The sequence below is a fragment of the Heterodontus francisci genome, chromosome 1, assembly GCF_036365525.1.
Source record: "Heterodontus francisci isolate sHetFra1 chromosome 1, sHetFra1.hap1, whole genome shotgun sequence".
NCBI classification, from domain to species: domain Eukaryota; kingdom Metazoa; phylum Chordata; class Chondrichthyes; order Heterodontiformes; family Heterodontidae; genus Heterodontus; species Heterodontus francisci.
Window position 1 is genome coordinate 150,489,589 of NC_090371.1, and position 21,009 is coordinate 150,510,597.

General features: G+C 44.7%; 1 protein-coding gene across 1 annotated transcript in view; it reads right to left on the reverse strand.

Annotated features, from left to right (window-relative positions):
- Nucleotides 1–13,750, reverse strand: part of stim2b (stromal interaction molecule 2b) — a 183,477-nt gene extending 169,727 nt beyond the window's left edge. The window contains exons 1-2 of the mRNA XM_068037108.1: nucleotides 13,139–13,750; nucleotides 12,497–12,676 (exon numbers count right to left, since the gene is read on the reverse strand). Of these exons, the coding sequence (XP_067893209.1) occupies nucleotides 12,497–12,665 (169 nt within the window). The 5' untranslated portion in view covers nucleotides 12,666–12,676; nucleotides 13,139–13,750. The remainder of the gene's footprint in view (nucleotides 1–12,496; nucleotides 12,677–13,138) is intronic.
- Nucleotides 13,751–21,009: the final 7,259 nt, after the last annotated feature.

Below are 21,009 nucleotides of genomic sequence, written 5' to 3' on the forward strand. Positions count from 1 at the left end.
TGTCAGGAATAAGAGTGATGAACTTAGAGCATTGATCAATACTTGGAGCTACGACTTTGTGGCCATTACGGAGACGTGGATATCACAGGGACAGGAATGGATGTTGGATGTTCCAGGGTTTAGATGTTTCAAAAGGAATAGGGAGGGAGGTAAAAGAGGTGGGGGAGTGGCATTGTTAATCAGGGATAGTATCACAGCTGCAGAAAGGGAGGTCGTCGAGGAGGGATGGCTACTGAGTCATTATGGGTGGAAGTCAGAAGCAGGAAAGGAGCAGTCACTTTATTGGGAGTTTTCTATAGACCCCCCAATAGCAGCAGAGACATGGAGGAACAGATTGGGAGGCAGATTTTGGAAAGGTGCAGAAGTAACAGGGTTGTTGTCATGGGTGACTTCAACTTGCCTACTATTGATCGGAACCTCCTTAGTGCAAATAGTTTGGATGGAGCAGTTTTTGTCAGGTGTGTCCAGGAAGGTTTTCTGACTCAGTATGTAGATAGGCCGACTAGAGGGGAGACTATGTTGGACTTGGTGCTTGGCAACGAACCAGGCCAGGTGGCAGATCTCTCGGTGGGAGAGCATTTCAGTGATAGTGATCACAACTCCCTGATCTTTACTATAGTCATGGAGAGGGACAGGAGCAGACGGGATGGGAAAATATTTAATTGGGGGAGGGGAAATTACAATGCTATTAGGCAGGAACTGGGGAGCATAAATTGGGAACAGATGTTCTCAGGGAAATGCACGACAGAAATGTGGAGGTTGTTTAGGGAGCACTTGCTGCGACTGCTGGATAGGTTTGTCCCGATGAGGCAGGGAAGGGATGGTAGGGTGAAGGAACCTTGGATGACAAGAGATGTGGAACAGCTAGTCAAGAGGAAGAAGGAAGCTTACTTAAGGTTGAGGAAGCAAGGATCAGACAGGGCTCTAGAGGGTTACAAAGTAGCCAGGAAGGAACTGAAGAATGGACTTAGGAGAACTAGAAGGGGACATGAAAAAGTCTTGGCGGGTAGGATTAAGGAAAATCCCAAGGCATTCTACACTTATGTGAGGAACAAGAGGATGGCCAGAGTGAGGGTAGGGCCGATCAGGGATAGTGGAGGGAACTTGTGCCTGGAGTCGGAGGAGGTAGGGGAGGTCCTTAATGAATACTTTGCTTCAGTATTCACTAGTGAGAGGAACCTGGTCGTTTGTGAGGACAGCGTGGAACAGGCTGATATGCTTGAACAGGTTGAGGTTAAGAGGGAGGATGTGCTGGAAATTTTGAATGATATGAGGACAGATAAGTCCCCAGGGCCAGACGGGATATACCCAAGGATATTATGGGAAGCGAGGGAAGAGATTGCCACTCCTTTGGCGATGATCATTGCGCCTTCACTGTCCACTGGAGTGGTACCGGATGATTGGAGGGTGGCAAATGTTGTTCCCTTGTTCAAGAAAGGGAATAGGGATAACCCTGGGAATTATAGACCAGTCAGTCTTACATCGGTGGTGGGCAAATTATTTGAGAGGATTCTGAGAGACAGGATCTATGATTACTTGGAAAAGCATGGTTTGATTAGAGACAGTCAGCATGGCTTTGTGAGGGGCAGGTCATGCCTCACAAGCCTTATTGAATTCTTTGAAGATGTGACAAAAAACATTGATGAAGGAAGAGCAGTGGATGTGGTGTATATGGATTTTAGCAAGGCGTTTGATAAGGTTCCCCATGGTAGGCTCATTCAGAAAGTAAGGAGGCATGGGATTCAGGGAAAGTTGGCTATCTGGATACAAAATTGGCTGGCCCATAGAAGTCAGAGGGTGGTAGTAGATGGAAAGTAGTCAGCCTGGAGCTCGGTGACCAGTGGCGTTCCGCAGGGATCTGTTCTGGGACCTCTGCTCTTTGTGATTTTTATGAATGACTTGGATGAGGAAGTGGAAGGCTGGGTTAGCAAGTTTGCCAATGACACGAAGGTTGCTGGAGTTGTGGATAGTGTGGAAGGCTGTTGTAGGTTGCAACGGGACATTGACAGGATGCAGAGCTGGGCTGAGAAGTAGCAGATGGAGTTCAACCTGGAAAAGTGTGAAGTGATTCATTTTGGAAGATCGAATTTGAATGTGGAATACAGGCTTAAAGACAGGATTCTTGGTAGTGTGGAGGAACAGAGGGATCTTGGGGTCCATGTCCATAGATCGCTCAAAGTTGCCACCCAAGTTGATAGGGTTGTTAAGAAGGCGTATGGTGTGTTGGCTTTCATTAACAGGGGGATTGAGTATAAGAGCCGCGAGGTTATGCTGCAGCTCTAGAAGGCCCTGGTTCGACCACACTTGGAATATTGTGTTCAGTTCTGGTCGCCTCATTATAGGAAGGATGTGGAAGCTTTAGAGACGGTGCAGAGGAGAGTTACCAGGATGCTGCCTGGACTGGAGGGCATGTCCTACGAAGAAAGATTGAGGGAGCTAGGGCTTTTCTCACTGGAGCGAAGAAGGATGAGAGGTGACTTGATAGAGGGGTACAAGATGATGAGAGGCATAGATAGAGTGGATAGTCAGAGACTTTTTCCCAGGGTGGAAAGGGCTATCACCAGGGGGCATAGTTTTAGGGTGATTGGAGGAAGGTTTCGGGGAGATGTCAGAGGTAGGTTCTTTACACAGAGAGTGGTGGGTGCATGGAATGCGCTGCCAGCGGTGGTGGTAGCAGATACATTAGGGGCATTTAAGCGACTCTTGGATAGGTACATGGATGATAGTAGAATGAAAGGTAGGTAGTTACTTATATCTTAGAGTAGGTTAAAGGTTCGGCACAAAATCGTGGGCCGATGGGCCTGTACTGTGCTATGTTCTATGAATAGCATTTGGTTTACAATGTCACCTGAATCTCTGTTGACACAGCTCATACCAATTATTATTCTGCCAACTATCTTGTTAGCTCGTTTCATCAACTGTCCTGGAAAAGCCAAAAGAAAACTAGTAAAGTTCACCTTACCAGTCTAGAGCCTCAATATGCAAGTCACATTAAAAACATCATGGGAGACAGAAACATATTCGGTAAATGAGAGAGGAAGCTAATGCACATAAACTGTGCTGTCACAAGCACACAGACATGTTTATTTCTACTTTCTTTACACTGCAGCTTTGGTGTTGGGTTCCATGCCGTGGTTTCGGGTGCAGCAGTTTCAAAAAAAGTGTAGTCTACTGCTGCAAAGTATGAGACAACAGCAGCAGAATAAAGTGCTTTAGATCATTTGCATTTCATGTAAAAAACCAAAACAATGCAAAACCAAGATGTAAAAATGCTATTGATGCAAAGGTTACCTGTAACTTGAGGAAAAGTGAAACTAAACCAGCTGATTATACAAGCGTTCTATTTTTACCGACTTAAAACCCACTCTGAGATCAGTAAAATTCTCAACAGTGAAAAGACTGCAAATACAGCTCCATCCAGGCATCTGAAGTTACGGAGATCTGGCACTTTACTCCATAGTTCTGTGAGGGGGCAATGTAATTGAAACTTCACTCATGCTCCTTAGTCAAAAGGCTAGATGCTGCACTAATAGGCAGAGAGGAACAACAGCATAAATTGCTTCATCTACGGTGTATGGCTATAACCAATCCAAAGGACCTTTTTTATCCTCTTCCTTCGTTGATACAGTACACCCTACAATTATAACTAAAAACAAGAAGTGCTAGAAATACTCAGCAGGTCTGGCAGCATCTGTGGAGAGAGAAGCAGAGTTAACGTTTTTAGTCAGTGACCCTTCATAATTATGTTTAGTAAACTAATTTCACTCTTGCATTTGCAGATTAGTACAGTTTTTTTTGTTGGTATCAACTACGTCACTTAATGAGCTCCACAAGAAAAATGCTCTTGAACATAAGGTTGCACAATTATCCCTATAAGCATGACATTAACCAACCCCAAGTTCAATATTTCTGAAAGGCAAAATTAAAGATATACTTGTGTCAGTTTGAAGATTTCAATGTGTGGCCTCTGCTTCTGGAACAGTTAGAAACAACCTCTATCGCAAGTCACCAGAACATCTCTACTGTTCCCACTCCAGTACTTGAGCACAAAAATCAAAGCTGACACTCCAGTGCAGTACTGAGGGAGTGCTACACATCAGAGGTGCCATCTTTCAGATGAGACATTTAGGGCAGCACAGTGGCGCAGTGGTTAGCACCGCAGCCTCACAGCTCCAGGGACCCGGGTTCAATTCTGGGTACTGTCTGTGCGGAGTTTGCAAGTTCTCCCTGTGACCGCGTGGGTTTCGCCGGGTGCTCCGGTTTCCTCCCACCGCCAAAGACTTACAAGTGATAGGGAAATTGGCCATTGTAAATTGCCCCTAGTGTAGGTAGGTGGTAGGGAATATGGGATTACTGTAGGGTTAGTATAAATGGGTGGTTCTTGGTCGGCACAGACTCGGTGGGCCGAAGGGCCCGTTTCAGTACTGTATCTCTAAATAAATAAAAAATAGATAAAAACCAAGGCCCCATCTCCCCTCTCAGGTATACATAAAGATCCCATGGCACTATTCCAAAAGAAAAGCAGGGGAGTTATCCTTGGTGTCCCAGCCAATATTTATCCCTCAATCAACATCACAAAAACAGGATTTGCCTGATAATTATCACATTGCTGTTAGTGGGAGCTTGCTGTGCGCTGGGGTAGTGGTATCGTCACTGGACTAGTAACCCAGAGACCCAGGGTATTTCACTAGGGACATGAGTTCGAATCCCACCACAGCAGAAGACGAAATTTGAATTCAATTAATAAAATCTGGAATTTAAAGCTAGTCTAATGATGGCTATGAAACCATTGTAGATTGTTGTAAAAACCCATCTGGTTCACTAATGTTCTTTAGGGAAGGAAATCTGCTGTCCTTACCTGGTCTGGCCGACATGTGACTCCAGACCCACAAGAATGTGGTTGACTCTTGCATGCCCTCTGAAATGGCCTAGTAAGCCACTCAGTTGTACCTAACTGCTACGAAGTCAATAAAACAAAATGAAACTGGATGGACCACCCGGCATCGAACTAGGCACCGGAAACGACAACGACAAACCCAGCCCAGTCGATCCTGCAAAGTCCTCCTTACGAACATCTGGGGGCTTGTGCCAAAGTTGGGAGAGCTGTCCCACAGACTAGTCAAGCAACAGCCTGACATAGTCATACACACGGAATCATACCTTACAGACAATGTCCCAGACACTGCCATCACCATCTCCGGGTATGTCCTGTCCCACCAGCAGGACAGACCCAGCAGAGGTGGCGGGAGAGTGGTATACAGTAGGAAGGGAATTGCCCTGGGAGTCCTCAACATCGACTCTGGACCTCATGGCATCAGGTCAAACATGGGCAAGGAAACCTCCTGCTGATTACCACCTACTACCCTTCCTCAGCTGATGGGTCAGTACTCCTCCATGATGATCACCACTTGGAGAAAACACTGAGGGTGACAAGGGCGAAGAATGCACTCTGGGCGGGGGACTTCAATGTCCATCACCAAGATTGGCTTGGTAGCACCACTACTGACCGAGTCCTAAAGGACATAACTGCTAGACTGGGTCTGTGGCAGGTGGTGAGGGAACCAACAAGAGGGAAAAACACACTTGACCTCATCCTCACCAATCTGCCTGCCACAGATGCATCTGTCCATGACAGTATTGGTAGGAGTGACCACTGCACAGTCCTTATGAAGACGAAGTCCCGCCTTCACACTGAGGATACCCTCCATCGTGTTGTGTGGCACTACCATGCTAAATGGGATAGATTTCAAACAGATCTAGCAATGCAAAACTAAGCATCCATGAGGTGCTGTGGGCCATCAGCAGCAGCAGAATTGTACTCAACCACAATCTGTAACCTCATGGCCCGATATACCCCCACTCTACCGTTACCATTAAGCAGGGGGACCAACCCTGGCTCAATGAAGAGTTGCAGGAGGGAATGCCAGGAGCAGCACCAAGCATACCTCAAAAATGAGGTGTCAACCTGGTGAAGCTACAACACAGGATTACTTGCGTGTCAAACTGCGTAAGCAGCATGCGATAGACAGAGCTAAGCGATCCCATAACCAACAGATCAGATCTAAACTCTGCAGTCCTGCCACATCCAGCCATGAATGGTGGTGGATAATTATACAACTAACTGGAGGAGGTGGCTCCACAATTATCCACATCCTCAATGATGGGGGAGCCCAGCTGAAGCATTTGCAACAATCTTCAGTCAGAAGTGCCAAGTGCCAGACTTCAGCCAATTCGATTCACTCCGCATGATATCAAGAAACAACTGAAGGCACTGGATACTGCAAAGACTATGGGGCCTGTCAATAATTCGGCAATAGTATTGAAGACCTGTGCTCCAGAACTTGCCGCGCCCCTAGCCAAGCTGTTCCAGTACAGCTGCAACACAGGCATCTACCAGACAATGTGGAACATTGCCCAGGTATGTCAAGCAGAACACGTTCAACCCGGCCAATTACTGCCCTATCAGTCTACTCTCAATTATCAGTGAAGTGATGGATGGTGTCATTGAGTGCTATCAAGCGGCACATGCTTAGCAATAACCTGCTCAGTGATGCTCAGCTTGGGTTCCGCCCAGGCCACTCAGCTCCTGACCTCATTACAGCCTTGGTTCAAACACGGACAAATGAACTGAACTGAAGAGGTGAGGTGAGAGTGACTGCCCTTGACATCAACGCAAGTATGGCCTCAAGGAGCCCTAGCAAAACTGAAGTCAATGAGAATCGAGGGAAAACTCTCCACTGGTTGGAGTCATACCTAAAGCAAAGGAAGATGGTTGCAGTTGGAGGTCAATCATCTTAGTCCCAGGACATCACTGCAGGAGTTCCTCAGGGTAGTGTCCCTGGCCCAACCACCTTCAGCTGCTTCTTCAATGACCTTCCTTCAATCATAAGGTCAGAAGTGGGGATGTTCACTGATGATTGCACAATGTTCAGCACCATTCACGACTCCTCAAATACTGAAGCAGTCCTTGTAGAAATGCAGCAAGACCTGGACAATATCCAGGCTTGGGCTGATAAGTGGCAAGTAACATTCACACCACACAAGTGCCAGGCAATGACCATCTCCAACAAGAGAGAATCTAACCATCTCCCCTAGGCGTTACCATCGCTGAATCCCCCACTATCAACATCCTACGGGTTATCATTGACCAGAAACTGAACTGGAGTAGCCATATAACTACCGTGGCTACAGGAGCAGGTCAGAGGCTAGGAATCCTGTGGCGAGTAACTCACCACCTGATTACCCAAAACCTGTCCACCATCTACAAGGCACATGTCAGGAGTGTGATGGAATACTCTCCACTTGCCTGGATGAGTGCAGCGCCAACAACACTCAAGAAGCTCGTCACCACCCAGGACAAAGCAGCCGCTTGATTGTCACCCCATCCACAAACATTCACTCCCTCCACCACCAACGCACAATGGCAGCAGTGTGTACCATCTACAAGATGTACTGCAGCAACACACCAAGGCTCCTTTGACAGCACCTTCCAAACCCGCGAACTCTACCACCTGGAAGGACAAGGGCAGCAAATGCATGGAAACACCACCACCTGCAAGTTCCCATCCAAGTCACACACCATCCTGACTTGGAACTACATCGCTGTTCCTTCACTGTCGCTGGATCAAAATCCTGGAACTCCCTTCCTAACAGCATAGTGGATGTCCCTACCTCACATGGACTGCAGCGGTTCAAGAAGGCAGCTCACCACCACCTTCTCAAGGGCAATTAGTGATGGGCAATAAATGCTGGTCTGGTCAGCAATGCCCACATCCCATGAATGAATAAAAAAAAAGCTAGCTGTTACGTTACAATAATCACTGCACTTCAAAAGTACTTCATTGACTGTGAAGCAGTTTGGGGCGTCCTGTAATCATGAAAGGAGTTAAATAAATGCAAGTCTTTCTTTCACCATAATGGTTATCTCATCTAACCCTTGAATCTCATTTCACATCTTCAGCATTTACAATGTGATACCTGCAGTATCCTGTAAACAGCACTGTGCATTCAATGATGTCATCACATACACAAAAGCTTTTCGCTAAGCACTTTACTCTAATGGCAAAGCTTCCTTAAAATTCAACGCAATATTCTCGCTATGAAATTCTGGCTTTGCAGATAGATATTCTTAAATAATAACCCAAAGAATCAGAATGGCAGCAAAGCACAAATCTTCACACTAATACAATATTTTAAGAGTTGCATAAGTCTAAACGTTTTGCAGAAGCTTCAATATCATGACACTTTCTTGCCCATTGTCTCATCTCTTGAAGCTGTAGATTCCTTATTATAGTATATTGCTATCTGTACTTCAGAACAACATTGTCATGAAGCTTCTGCAAAAATTTTAGACTTTTGCCTCCTCAGCGTTTGCCAAATTCCCCACTTTCGTGTTGTCAGTATATTTCAAGGTTGTGTTCACTATGGCTATCCCAAATCATCTACTTATACCAAGAACAAAACTGGACCCAGCATTGATCGCTCAGGTACACCATTTCCAACCCTCCTCCAATCCACAAAACACCTATTTACTCAAACTCGGTTTCCTGTTTATTAACCAATTTCTCATCCATACTATTACATTTCCTCTTGTACCATGATTGAATTTAAAAAGCTTCTTATAAGACAACTATCAGAAACCTTCTGAAAATCCCTATATGCAAAACATCTACTACATTCCTTTTATTCTATCTTGCTGGTTGCATCTTCAAAATACCAATAAAGTTTGTCAACACAGCTCACCTTTAACAAATCCATGCTGGTTATCATTGATTAACCAAAGCATTCCTAAATATCAACTAATTTTATCTTGAATTATGGATTCCAGGAGTTTGCCCACAACTTATATCAGACTAACTGTCTTATAGTTGTCCAATCTGTCCTCTCCCTTCTTGAACAAACATGTTACATTAACTACCAGTCCCATGGCACAACTTACATATTTAATGAATTCAGGACTGAAATACTGCGGCCAGAGCCTCTGCTTTCAGAAGTCCAAGGTGCTTATCAGCTTGAGGCCTACTGCTTTTTCAGAACTAATTCCTTTCCCATAGTTAGCTCTACCAGTTGTTCATATCCTCTTCTGGAAACCCACATTCTTGCCTCCATCAGCCACTACAAAATGTTTACTTCGTACCTCCCTGCCATACCTGCATCCTCCACAATTATACTCCCCCTTCATCACTGAATAGTCCTACAATCTTTTTAACTATTCTTTTACTTCTGATGTACTTTCTACTTTCTGTATTCCTCATGATTATCTTTATGTTGTTAACACTAACTTAAACATATACCCCCTTTTACGTTTCAGTTCAGTTTTAATCTATTTATATAGCCATTCTTTGATGCACCCCCTTTTAGCCATATCTCATATTTGAAGATTTCCTATTGCTGATCTCCCAAACTGATTGCTTATTTTTCTGTCCAACTAATTTGGGCTAGATCTCATTTTCTCCCCACCTGAACACCGCCCTTTTATCTTTGACTCTTCATTTTTTTTTTCTTTTATTGAACCCATGTTATGATCATTATTTCCCTACTCTCATCAATTATTTGCCCCACTTCATTTTCCAGGATTAAATAAAGCAATGCTTCTTTTTTTCATTTGACTAGAAACATACTGATCCAGGAAACATTCCCAAATGCACTCTAAAAAGCATACCCCACTTGTACCATAAATATTACTATTTACTCCAGTCTACCTTCAGATGTTAAAATAAAAGCAAAATACTGCAGATGCTGGAAATCTGGAATAAAAACAAAAAAATGCTGGAAATATTCAGCAGGTCTGGCAGCATCTGTGAAGAGAGAAGCAGAGTTAGCGTTTCAGGTCAGTGACCCTTCATCAGATGAAATGTTAACTCTGCTTCTCTCTCCACAGATGCTGCCAGACTGCTGAGTATTTCCAGCATTTTTTTGTTTTTATTACCTTCAGATATTATTGTCCTGCTGTTCTTAAACAGGTGTGTTTTCCCCTCCTGCTCCTTTTTTCTTTATTCATTCATGGGATGTGAGGATCGCTGACAAGGCCAGCATTTATTGCCCATCCCTAATTGCCCTTGAGAAGGTGCTGGTGAGCCACCTTCTTGAACCACTGCTGTTTATGTAGTGTAGCTACAACCACAGTGTTGTTAGGAAGGGAGTTCTAGGATTTTGACCCAGCAACAGTGAAGGAACGGCGATATAGTTCCAAGTTAGAATGGTGTGTGTTGGAGGGGAACTTGCAGGTGGTGGTGTTCCCATGTGTCTACTGACCTTGTCCTTCTAGGTGGTAGAGGTTTTGAGTTTGGAAGGTGCTGTCAAAGGAGATTTGGTGAGTTGCTGCAGTGCATCTTGTGTATGGTTCGCACTGCTGCCATATCGTCGAATTAATGGGGCCTTTCTATACGCAAATTGGTTGCCATGTTTCCCTAAATTTTAACAGTGACTACAATTCTACTTCAAAAATACTTCATGGATTTCAAAGGGCTTTAGGCCATCTTACCATCATGAAAGCATTACATGAATCCAATTCTTCCTCTGTCTCTCACCATCTCAAAGCCTTTTCTCCTCTGACAATAGTTTCTCACTATTCTCAGCTAAGCCTTCTTTTTCAGTTTCTGAACTTTATGATCCTCCACTTTTATTCTAGTCTCTAGTCCGTACTTTTTCCAATCAGTCATATTCATTTAAAACCTCCTCCCTTGCTTTATTTACCCTCTCAACAAGAATATTGGTGGCATTTTGATCCATGTGAAGACTGGTCTGTTGATATAGCCTTCTCTTCTTACAGAAATCACTCCATTACCCTAAGAAAGTGAACCCTTCCCTGCTGCACTAGTCCTGAGGCTACACGTTAACGTTCTTAATGTTCATCTCCTTAACTTGCCCAGTGCATGGAACAGGATGCAATGTGGAAATTACCACACTTATGGTCTCGTTTTTCAATCTAGTGCCTAACTTCTTAAACTCCCTCTTCAATACCTTAAAACATATTCCTTTCTATGGCATTGGTTTCAACATAGGACAAGACTTCTGACTGATCTCCCACCGTTTTCATGACTTGTTCCACCCTTTCTTTGGTATGAACTGCTGGATAATATTTCATATATACACAATACCATTTGGTGTTTCAATGCTGGCAAAACAAAATTGCCATTTACTACTACAAAACAAAAGTGCATATGTATTTTATTTCATCAACAATTGAATGAAAATCAGGCAAGTTCTACAACGAGCAGGTGATCTATTCTGCTACTCTCCACAGTCAGGACAAAATGCGACCCCTATTTAATTTCACTTTCTCCCTTTTTTGGCAGTCTATGGGTTTGAAATTCTCTCACCGTTAAGACTTCGAATGAAATAGGTGTTTTTCTATCACATTTTTTTAAATCACCAGAGTAACACAAACAAAGGAAAATAATTACAAAAATTTGCTCCTAAATGTTTTATCAACTGAACCAAACACGGGAACCATGAGAAGTCATCTTTTACAAGTTATATGGAAAACCATCCACTTACAGGTTAAAACCCTGGAAAGTCTTGCTATCATAGAAACAGAAGTAGGCCATTCAGCCCTTTGAGCATGTGCCACCATGATCTGTATTTCAGCTCCATTTACCCATCATCTTTGTCCTATAATTCCCTGAAGCCCGACCAAAGGAAATAGTTCATCTGTATCGATCATATTGAATCATTTTATTGTTTTAAACACCTCAATTAGATCACATCTCAACCTTCTAAACTCAAGGGAATAGAAATCAAGCTCATGTAACCTGCTCTTGCAACCTAATCCTATAAACCTTAATATCATTCTGGAGAATCTGGACTGTACCCCTTCCAAGGCCCATATCTGAGGTTTAGTGCCTAAACCTGAATGCAATTCTCCAGTTAGGCTCTGACCAAGGCAATGTACAACTTCAGCATCATTTCCTCATTTCCAAATTCTTGTTCCCTTGTGATAAAGGTCAACATTCCATTCACCTTTTTGATTATTTTTGTAACTATGAACTAGTTTTTAGCAATGTGTGCATACGAACACCAAAATCCCTTTGCTGCTCCACACCATTAAGGTCTTTCTCAAAACCAAACTTGATGAGCCCACATTGAACTCATTCTGTCCAGGTTTTGCCCACTCATTTAGTCCCATCAATTGCTCATTACTATAAATCAGTGACACGAATTATAAATGAAGAGAATTGCAGAATTCAATCCCCAAGACTAGTAAAAAAAAAATCCCAGGATCCCCTGTAATAAAAACAGACCAACTTATTCAGTCGCGAACCTATCTGACAAAATAATTTGTCAAAAGGAGTGGTTGTAGATCCTCACTATTCACTTCGAAAATTATACGTGGGTAGGACCCTGGCCATATTAATTTGCATCATCTCTTAAATTCATCCTTAATTGTGTCGGTCAATACAAACTAATTGAGTATTTGCCTGTAGGGGAGATTGGTTGTTGTTCATAAAGCTGAGTTGTAAAGTACTATAACTGAGTTACAGTAGTTGGAGTTTACCTGTAAGAGTATCCGCATCTTCTGCTGCAGGCTGAGAGAATCCCTCGGCGTTGGAGCCCGCTGGAGATCCGACTGCAGGGCTGAGACAAACGGTGGGAATGCAGAAACCAATCCAGATCAGAGACATCAACATACATCGGCTCCAATCCATCCTCATCACTAGCAGCATAGCCCAGAACCCTAGAAGGAATAGCGCGCAAATAAAAGGCCATGAATATCAAAGGCTTAGTGGAAGAAGTCATATGTATCCACCGAGTTAGAAACATCGGAGTGTGAAAAGTGAAACAATGGGACATTGTTACAAGTAACCACTGGCTAGAACGTGTCTCTGTTACTCGAATGTCGTCCGGATCGTTCCGAGTTCCAGAACAGAATTACAGGGAAATGGTCAAGGCGACAGTCGAGCCGGCCGCTTCCGCAGCAGCATCAGCAGCAACATGAGAAACACGCGGAGAAAAACATTGCTGCCTACAAGATAAACCATTCAAATTCTTTTCCCCCCCTCCTACACCGTGTTATACTCGGCCGGTTTGTTGAAGACCCGATTCAATAGCTTGGGGAAACCTTCAACATAACTGATGGATTGCAAAAATCTTCGGGTTTTTTAAAAAATATATATATTTGAATACATATGCTCCTCACCTTAAAAAAACTGAAGAGCGGGTTATAGTGAGTTCGAGCCAATACTCTCTAGCTAATACTCGCTGTGCTGATCCTCACTCGAGAACTTCAAATAGATCTTCATCTGTGGGAAGTTAATGGTCGATGGAAGGGAAGCCGCATCGATGCAGGGAGCGATGCCTGGAATTTGGTGGTGCGGGAGCTCTCCCTGGCCAGCCGGGATCTCAAGTCGCAGTCAGTCCGTCAGTTGGAAAGGTGCAGGAAATCGCTCACACCCTCTGACTGCAAACTGCAAATCCCCCCCGCGCACACACACAGCATGTCTTCAAACAGCGTCTAACCGCCTTCGCTCTCAGCAGAAACTTTATCTGACGAGTCGATTTCTCCCCCGACCTCCCCCCTATCTTTATTACTTTTCCTATCCGATTTCTTTGACTTGGAAGTGTTGGCAGGGGGAGGCAGTCAGTATGCAAATAACGTGACATCAGCAGAGCCCGAATGCAGCTGCGTAGCGCTGCGGCTCTGTTTTGGGCTGAATAATTCTTTTTAAAATGTTTTTTTTTTAACCCCGCCTGAATACGGTGGCTGTTGTGCGGCTGCAGAGTTAGTGGACGCGCGGGTGTCTCAATTCCCCGACCACACAAACCCTCAGCTTTAAACTTGAATGCTTGGTGCTTGCTAAAGTTTGGGGTTTTTTTTGTTTCCTCCTCGGTGCGATTGCGCGCTCCGCAGCGGAGTTTGGCCCCTCCTGCGTCTTGTTATTGGTTGCTTTGTCACAACATGGCAGCGCTCCATTGGTCCAGCAGCTGATCACTAACACGGAGCCGATCCTGGGGTTAAATAGCCGCAAACTGTAACAGTTTCTTGCTCCGGCGGTTGGGGAATTGGTAATGGGAGATGTTGCTGCAGCATCTTCCTGGTGACTCGGCTTCTGGAAAGATTGTTTCCTTGGCTGCATGAAATACACTAAAGCAGGAGTGGTGATGCAATCCTTTGCTGTGTCTGGGTACATACATCCTGTTTGCAGTTTAGTGATTGGTAATACTCCAGATCAGCCTGTGTAATATAGAGACAGCACCTGCAGCGTGTTACCTGCTGCAGCACATTTTCACCATATCTGGCAATCGGCCTTGTTGTTTTCGAGAAGATTTCAGAACAACTTCCTTTTCCTTAAATGTCCCCAGTGCTGTAATTTGCCTTTAGTTGTATGAATAACTATTAACATGCACAAAAGTAATTTCCTGAAGGAACACAACCATCATTCGAGTGTTTTGGGCATTTTTTGATGCAATGATTTGAGAAAGGGAGACAAGTCCTGTGTCATTCTTCAGAGGATAGCATTGATTCATTTATGTTTTCATGTAATTTGCATTGCCACATTGTGTTTGTAAGTAAGTGAAATACATTTTCCTCAAACCAGACAATAATTTAACTGGAAAAGAACAACTCATCCTAAACCAGTATTTTCCCACAATTACTGCTATTCAAATATAACCAGTAAAAGACTGATCATTCAGCTTTGAAATGATGTTATACTTCAGTTCCTTGGATCATTCCATCTTTAAGGGTGGTGGGATCATTTTTTTTCATGCATTATAGTTACACAAAAAAATTGAAAAAGGCTTCCATAGCTGGTGAGGAAGATAATGAAGCAGTCTGTGCCCACTTGCAGCAAGCCGTGGACAACATTCAGGCTTTGGGCTGAAAAGTGGCAAGTAACATTTGTACCACACAAGTGCCAGGCAATGACTATGTCCAACAAGAGAGAGTCTAATCAACTCCCCTTAACATTTAATGGCATCACCATCAACAAATTCACCACCATCAACATCTTGGAGGCACCATTCACCAGAAATTTAACTGGTCCAGCCCAAAATATACTGTGACTACAAGAGCAGGTCAGAAGCTGGGTATTCTGCCTCTTGAATCCCAAAGCCTGTCCACCATTTACAAGGCAAAAGTTAGCTGTGTGATGAAATACTCTCCACTTGCCTGGGTAAGTGCACCTCCAATAACATTCAAGAAGCTCAATACCATCAACTGCCACAAAGTGGCTGCAGTGTGTACTGTCTACAAAATGCACTGCAGCAACTTGGCAATGTTTCTTCGACAACATCTCCCAGAGGATAAAGGCAGCAGGGGCTTGGGAATATCGCCACCTGCAAGTTCCCCTCCAAGTGATGCACCATCCTGACTTGAAAATATATCTGCATTCCTTCATTGGCGCTGGACAAAATCCTGGAATTCCCCACCTAACAGCACTGTGGGAGTACCTTCACCATGCGGACTGAAGCAGCTCAAGAAGGCAGATCACCACCACCTTCTCCAAAGCATTTTGGGATGAGCAATATGCCCACAGCCCATGAATGAATTTTTAAAAACCTGGCAGTAAAGTTTGTAAACTGTAAACTTTAGTTAACCTTTTCTTCAACAACAGCTTGCATTTATTTATCAAGTTATAGTGCATTTTTCTCCATGTTGCTGTGTATCTCCATCAAAAAATTAGCAAAATTAACTTTTACTTGCCTGGTTGTTGTTGTTGGCATCCTTCCATCTACAAAAGATGATGGACCCCCAGCAAACAATTCATTTAGGTGAGGTGAATTTTGTTTATTCGTTCGGGGGATGGGGGCATCGCTGGCTAGGCCAGCCTTTATTGTCTATACCTAATTGCCCTTGAGAAGGTGGTGGTGAGTTGCCTTCTTGAACCATTGCAGTCCTTGGGTTGTAGGTCCACCAACAGAGCTGTTCGGAAGGGAGTTCCAGGATCTTGACCCAGCGACAGTGAAGGAACGGCGATATAGTTCCAAGTCAGAATGGTGTGTGGCTTGGAGGGGAACTTGCAGGTGGTGGTGTTCCCATGCATCTGCTGCCCTTGCCCTTCTAGGTGGTAGAGGTCACGGGTTTGGAAGGTCCTGTAGAAGGAGCCTTGATGAGTTACTGCAGTGCATCTTGTAGATGGTGCACATTGCTGTAACTGTGCGTCTATGGAGGAGGGAATGAATGTTGAAGGTGGTGGATGGGGTGCCAATCAAGTGGGCTGCTTTGTCCTGGGTGGTGTCGAGCTTCTTGAGTGTTGTTGGAGCTGCACTCATCCGGGCAAGTGGAGAGTATTCCATCACGCCCCTGACTTGTGCCTTTTAGATGGTAGATAGGCATTGAGAAGACAGGAGGTGAGTTATACACTGCAGAATTCCCAGCCTCTGATCTGCTCTTGTAGTCACAGCATTTATATGGCTGGTCCAGTTCGGTTTCTGGTCAATGGTAACCCCCAGGATGTTGATAGTGGGGGATTCAGCAATGGTAATGCGATTGAACGTCAAGGGGAGATGGTTAGATTCTCTCTTCTTTGAGATGGTCATTGCCTGGCACATTTTGGCACAAATGGTACTTGCCACTTATCAGTCCAGTCCAGGTCTTGCTTCCTATGGACATGGGCTGCTCCAGTATCTGAGGAGTCTTGCTCTTGGTGCACCTTTGCTGATGGCTGTGAAGGCCAATCCTTGAGAGGCAGGTTCTGCCACAAGTGCCACATGTGAACCTGCCAAGTGACGCTCTGAGTTGTTGTTTTAGACGCTGGCGCCTGTTGCCAAGCTGCTGTAACTACTGGTCATCATGGTAGTGCGCAGCAGTCCACAGGATGTGTTGCAATTTCCCTCTTTCGCCAGCTAGTGACTTCCAAGTGCGATAGCTGGAATTTTAGATCCTCCCTGTCATGCTTGCAAGCATCCTTGAAGCGGAGCTTTGGGATCCCCACTGGTCGGCTGGTCCTGGCTACCTCGCCATACAGAAGGTCCTTGGGTATACGACTGTCTTCCATCCTGCAGACATGTCCGATCCACCAAAGCCGACTCTGTTTGATCAGTGCCAACACACTTGGGAGCTCTGCCTTTGAGAGGACTGCCATATTTGTGATTTTGTCCTGCCAGAATATACTCAAATATGAGCCGCAGACAGTGAAGATGGAAATTATTGTGCTTCTTTTCCTGGTAGCTGTAAGTTGCCCATGTTTTACAGCGATACAGCAAGATGCTGAAAACACAGGCCTTATAAACCATCAGTTTAGTCTTACGGGTCAGCTTGGTGTTATCCCATGCGCATTTCGTAAGTCGGCCAAAGGTGGGAACAGCTTTCCCTATGCGTGTATCGAGCTCTGCATCAAGGGGCAGATTGTCTGTCACCGTGGACCCAATGTAACAGAATTTGCTAACCACTTCCAGTGGGACGTTATTTAGTGTGATCGGGGCGGAGATGTCCCATGACAGTGGTATTCTCAAAATTTGCAAGTGCTAGAGTACTGCTTTGTGCATTGTAAAATAATGAAACTATTTTACATGAGTACATACTTTCCCCTGTGTTATAAATAGAATAGGGAGAATAATAATGAACGGATAATCTCTTTCAATTTAATATACTCTATTTGCTGTTCACAATGTGGCCTCCTCTATTTTGGGGAGACCAAATGCAGATTGGGTGACTGCTTTGTGGAACACCTCCATTCTGTCTGCAAGTGTGACCCCGAGCTTCCGGTCACCTGTCTTTCTGACCTTGGCCTCCTGCAGTATTCCAAAGAAGCTCAATGCAAGCTCGAGGAACAGTACCTCATCTTTTGACTGGGCACTTTATAGCCTTCCAGACACAAAATTGAATTCAACAATTTTAGGTTGTAAGCTCTGCCCCCATTTTGTTTCATTTTTCTTTGCAGATTTTGTTTTTTTTCTCTGATGTTTCTCTTTTTCACTATTTTTACTTTCGGACAGCAGCTATTTATGATTCTGCCATTCACACCTCCCCTAGATACATCCTTTGGGGTTTCATCACTTGTCCGATTACCAACCCCTTTGGCCTTGCACCTTTGCATTCTACCTTATCACAGACCTTACTTTTGTTCTTTTTCCTACCCTCCCCCTTTCACTTGTGTAAAGCCTGGTAGATTTCTAACTTTTCCCAGTTCTGATGAAAGGTCATCGACCTGAAACGTTAACTCTGTTCCTCTAGGTTACTTTGACTGCACTTCCTTTTCCTGTAATCTCTACCACCAAGAAGAACAAGAGCAGCCCCCATTGCCACATCCCGAGAGCAAGTAGTTAAAAAACTAAAACAATTTCTGCTAGAGTGCAAAATAAAACCCTTTAAACAAGCATACTGTGGGCTGATTTTTGTGCAGCAGGCAGGGCTCCCGGCGCCAGGCCGAAAAGGAGGAGGGAGCCCCGCCTCTGCATTTTTCAGCCCCCCGGAGTGATCCTCTGGTCTTTTGCTGTCAAAGTTTAAGGAGACTGGATCCACATCCCTTTAAAGACTTAATAGGGATGGGCATCCTGCCTGCAAGAACTGCCCGAAAATCACAGGGCTGGCAGCTCAGCAGTATTGGCAGCATCACCTGGAGCAGTGGCCACTGCCGGTACTGCAGAGGCCTCGGACCCAGACCCAGCAAGTGGAACGCTGAAGAGGTAGGTGAGGCAGCGTCCAGCCCCGGTGAGGGGTGGGGTGGTGAGGTGAGCATTCGGTCTGGGGAGGAGAGTCCCGGGGGGGTTACAGTTGTTCCCGGTGGGGGTCCTCCGTGGGCCATAAGTTGCCCACAGAGGAGGGAGCTCCCCCCTCAAGCCCGCATGGAGGGAGCCTCATTTTCCATGGCGTCCTTGCCATGTTACGGTGGCCGGAAGAGGCACTTATTTGGCCTCTGGGCAGAAAGGTCGTCGTCTGCCTATCCCATCCCTGGGAGAATCGAAACCGGGATTCCCGCATCAGGTTCCGTGGCGGGAGATTCTGACCCGATTATACCCCCACCACCCTGGCCATGAAATACGGCCCTCTGTCTCTCTTTCCACAGATGCTGCCAGACCTGCTGAGTATTTCCAGCATTTTCTGTTTTATTCCAGACAATCGGCGTTGTTGGAAAAAGCACTGTCTTTCTTTAAGGGGTTTTATTTTGCACCCTAGCAGCTGGGGAAATTGTTTTAGTATTCTTACTATTTGCTCTTGGGATGTGGTCAATGGGGGCTGCTCTTGATCTTCTTGGTGGTATAGGTCACAGGAAAAGGAAGTGCAGTCAAAGTAACCTAGGTGAGTTGCTGCACTACGTCCTCTTGCTCATACCAACTGCAGCCACAGTGCAGCTCCAACAATACTCAAGAAGCTCGACATCATCCAGGACAAAGCAGCCCACTTGATCGGCACCCCATCCACAACCTTAAACATTCACTCGCTCCAACACTGGCACACAGTGGCAGCAGTGTGTACCATCTACAAGATACACTATAGCAACTCAGCAAGGCTCTTTTGACAGCACCTTTCAAACCACGATCTTTACCACCTAGAAAAATGAGGTCAGCAGACACATAGGAACACCAGCACCTGCAAGTTCCCTTCCAAGCTACACACCATCCTGACTTGGAACTATATTGCCGTTCATTCAGTGTCACTGGGTTAAAAACTGGAGCTCCCGTCCTAACAGCACTGTAAGTGTACCTGCATCACATGCACTGCAACAGTTCAAGAAAGCAGCTTACCACCACCTTTTCAGGGGCAATTAGGAATGGGCAACAAATCCTTGCCAGCAATGCTCACATCTCATGGGGTGGATGTGGAAAGGATGTTTCCTCTTGTAGGTGACTCCAGAAGTAGGAGGCACTGTTTTAAAATTAGGGATCACCCTTTTAGGACAGAGATGAGGAGAAATTTTTTCTCTCAGAGGGTTGTGCGACTTTGGAACTCTCTGCCCTCAGAAGGTGGTGGAGGCGGGGTCATTGAATATTTCTGAGGCAGAGGTAGATAGATTCTTGTTAGGTAAGGGAATCAAAGGTTATTGGGGGTAGATGGGAGTGTGGAATTCGAGAGACAAACCGATCAGCCACAATTTTATTGAATGGCGGAGCAAGCTCAAGGGGTGAACGGCCTACTTCTGCTCCTAATTCATATGGTCGTATGAATAAAAGAAAGGTGGTTCTGGTGGAACCTGAACTGAGTATTGGTGAGGAGGTTATTGGTGAGTATGTGTTGCTTGATGACACTATTGATGACTGACAAGGGAACTTTCTGCCTCAGGTTAGATTTGTTCTGCTTTCTTTTGTTGATATCTTAGCAAAGCTCTGTATTTTCGGGTAGTTGCCAATGCAAAAGCTGTAATGAAACAACTTGGCTAGGAAAACATGTAGTTCAGATGTGCAGCCGGAATATTATCAAGGCCCATGACCTTTGCTATGTTCGGTGAACTAAGCTGCTTCTTGCCACCTGCAGTGAATCAAATTGGCCAGACATTGATACCAATGATGGTATGGATTTAGAAGAAGGCTGAGTAGGATCATCTGATCAACACTTTTATAAAAGCAAAATACTGCAGATGATAGAAATCTGAAATAAAAACCGAAAGTGCTGGAAATACTCAGCAGATCAGAGTTAACATTTCAGGTCTGTGACCTTTCATCAGGACAAAACACTTTTGTTTGAAGATACTCATCACTTCACCCTTGACTCTTGCACTTACATGTTTGGCCTCACCATCATTGAAGATAGAGTTGTTTATATTTGTTTGTTAGTTGCATAGGAACATATGAACAGGAGTAGACCATTCAGCCCCTTTAGCCTGTTCCAACAGCATAGTTATCTGGTTTCCACCACCATCCTCATTGGCTACAGGTGAAGTCCCAGAGGACTGGAGAATAGCCGATGTTGTGCCTTTGTTTAAGAAGAGTGTCAAGGATAATCCAGGAAATTGTAGGCCAGTGAGCCTTACGTCAGTGGTAGGGAAATTATTAGAGAGGATTATTCGGGACATGATTTACTCCCATTTGGAAACAAACGAACTTATTAGCGAGAGACAGCATGGTTTTGTGAATGGGAGGTCGTGTCTTACTAATTTGATTGAGTTTTTTGAGGAAGTGACGAAGATGATT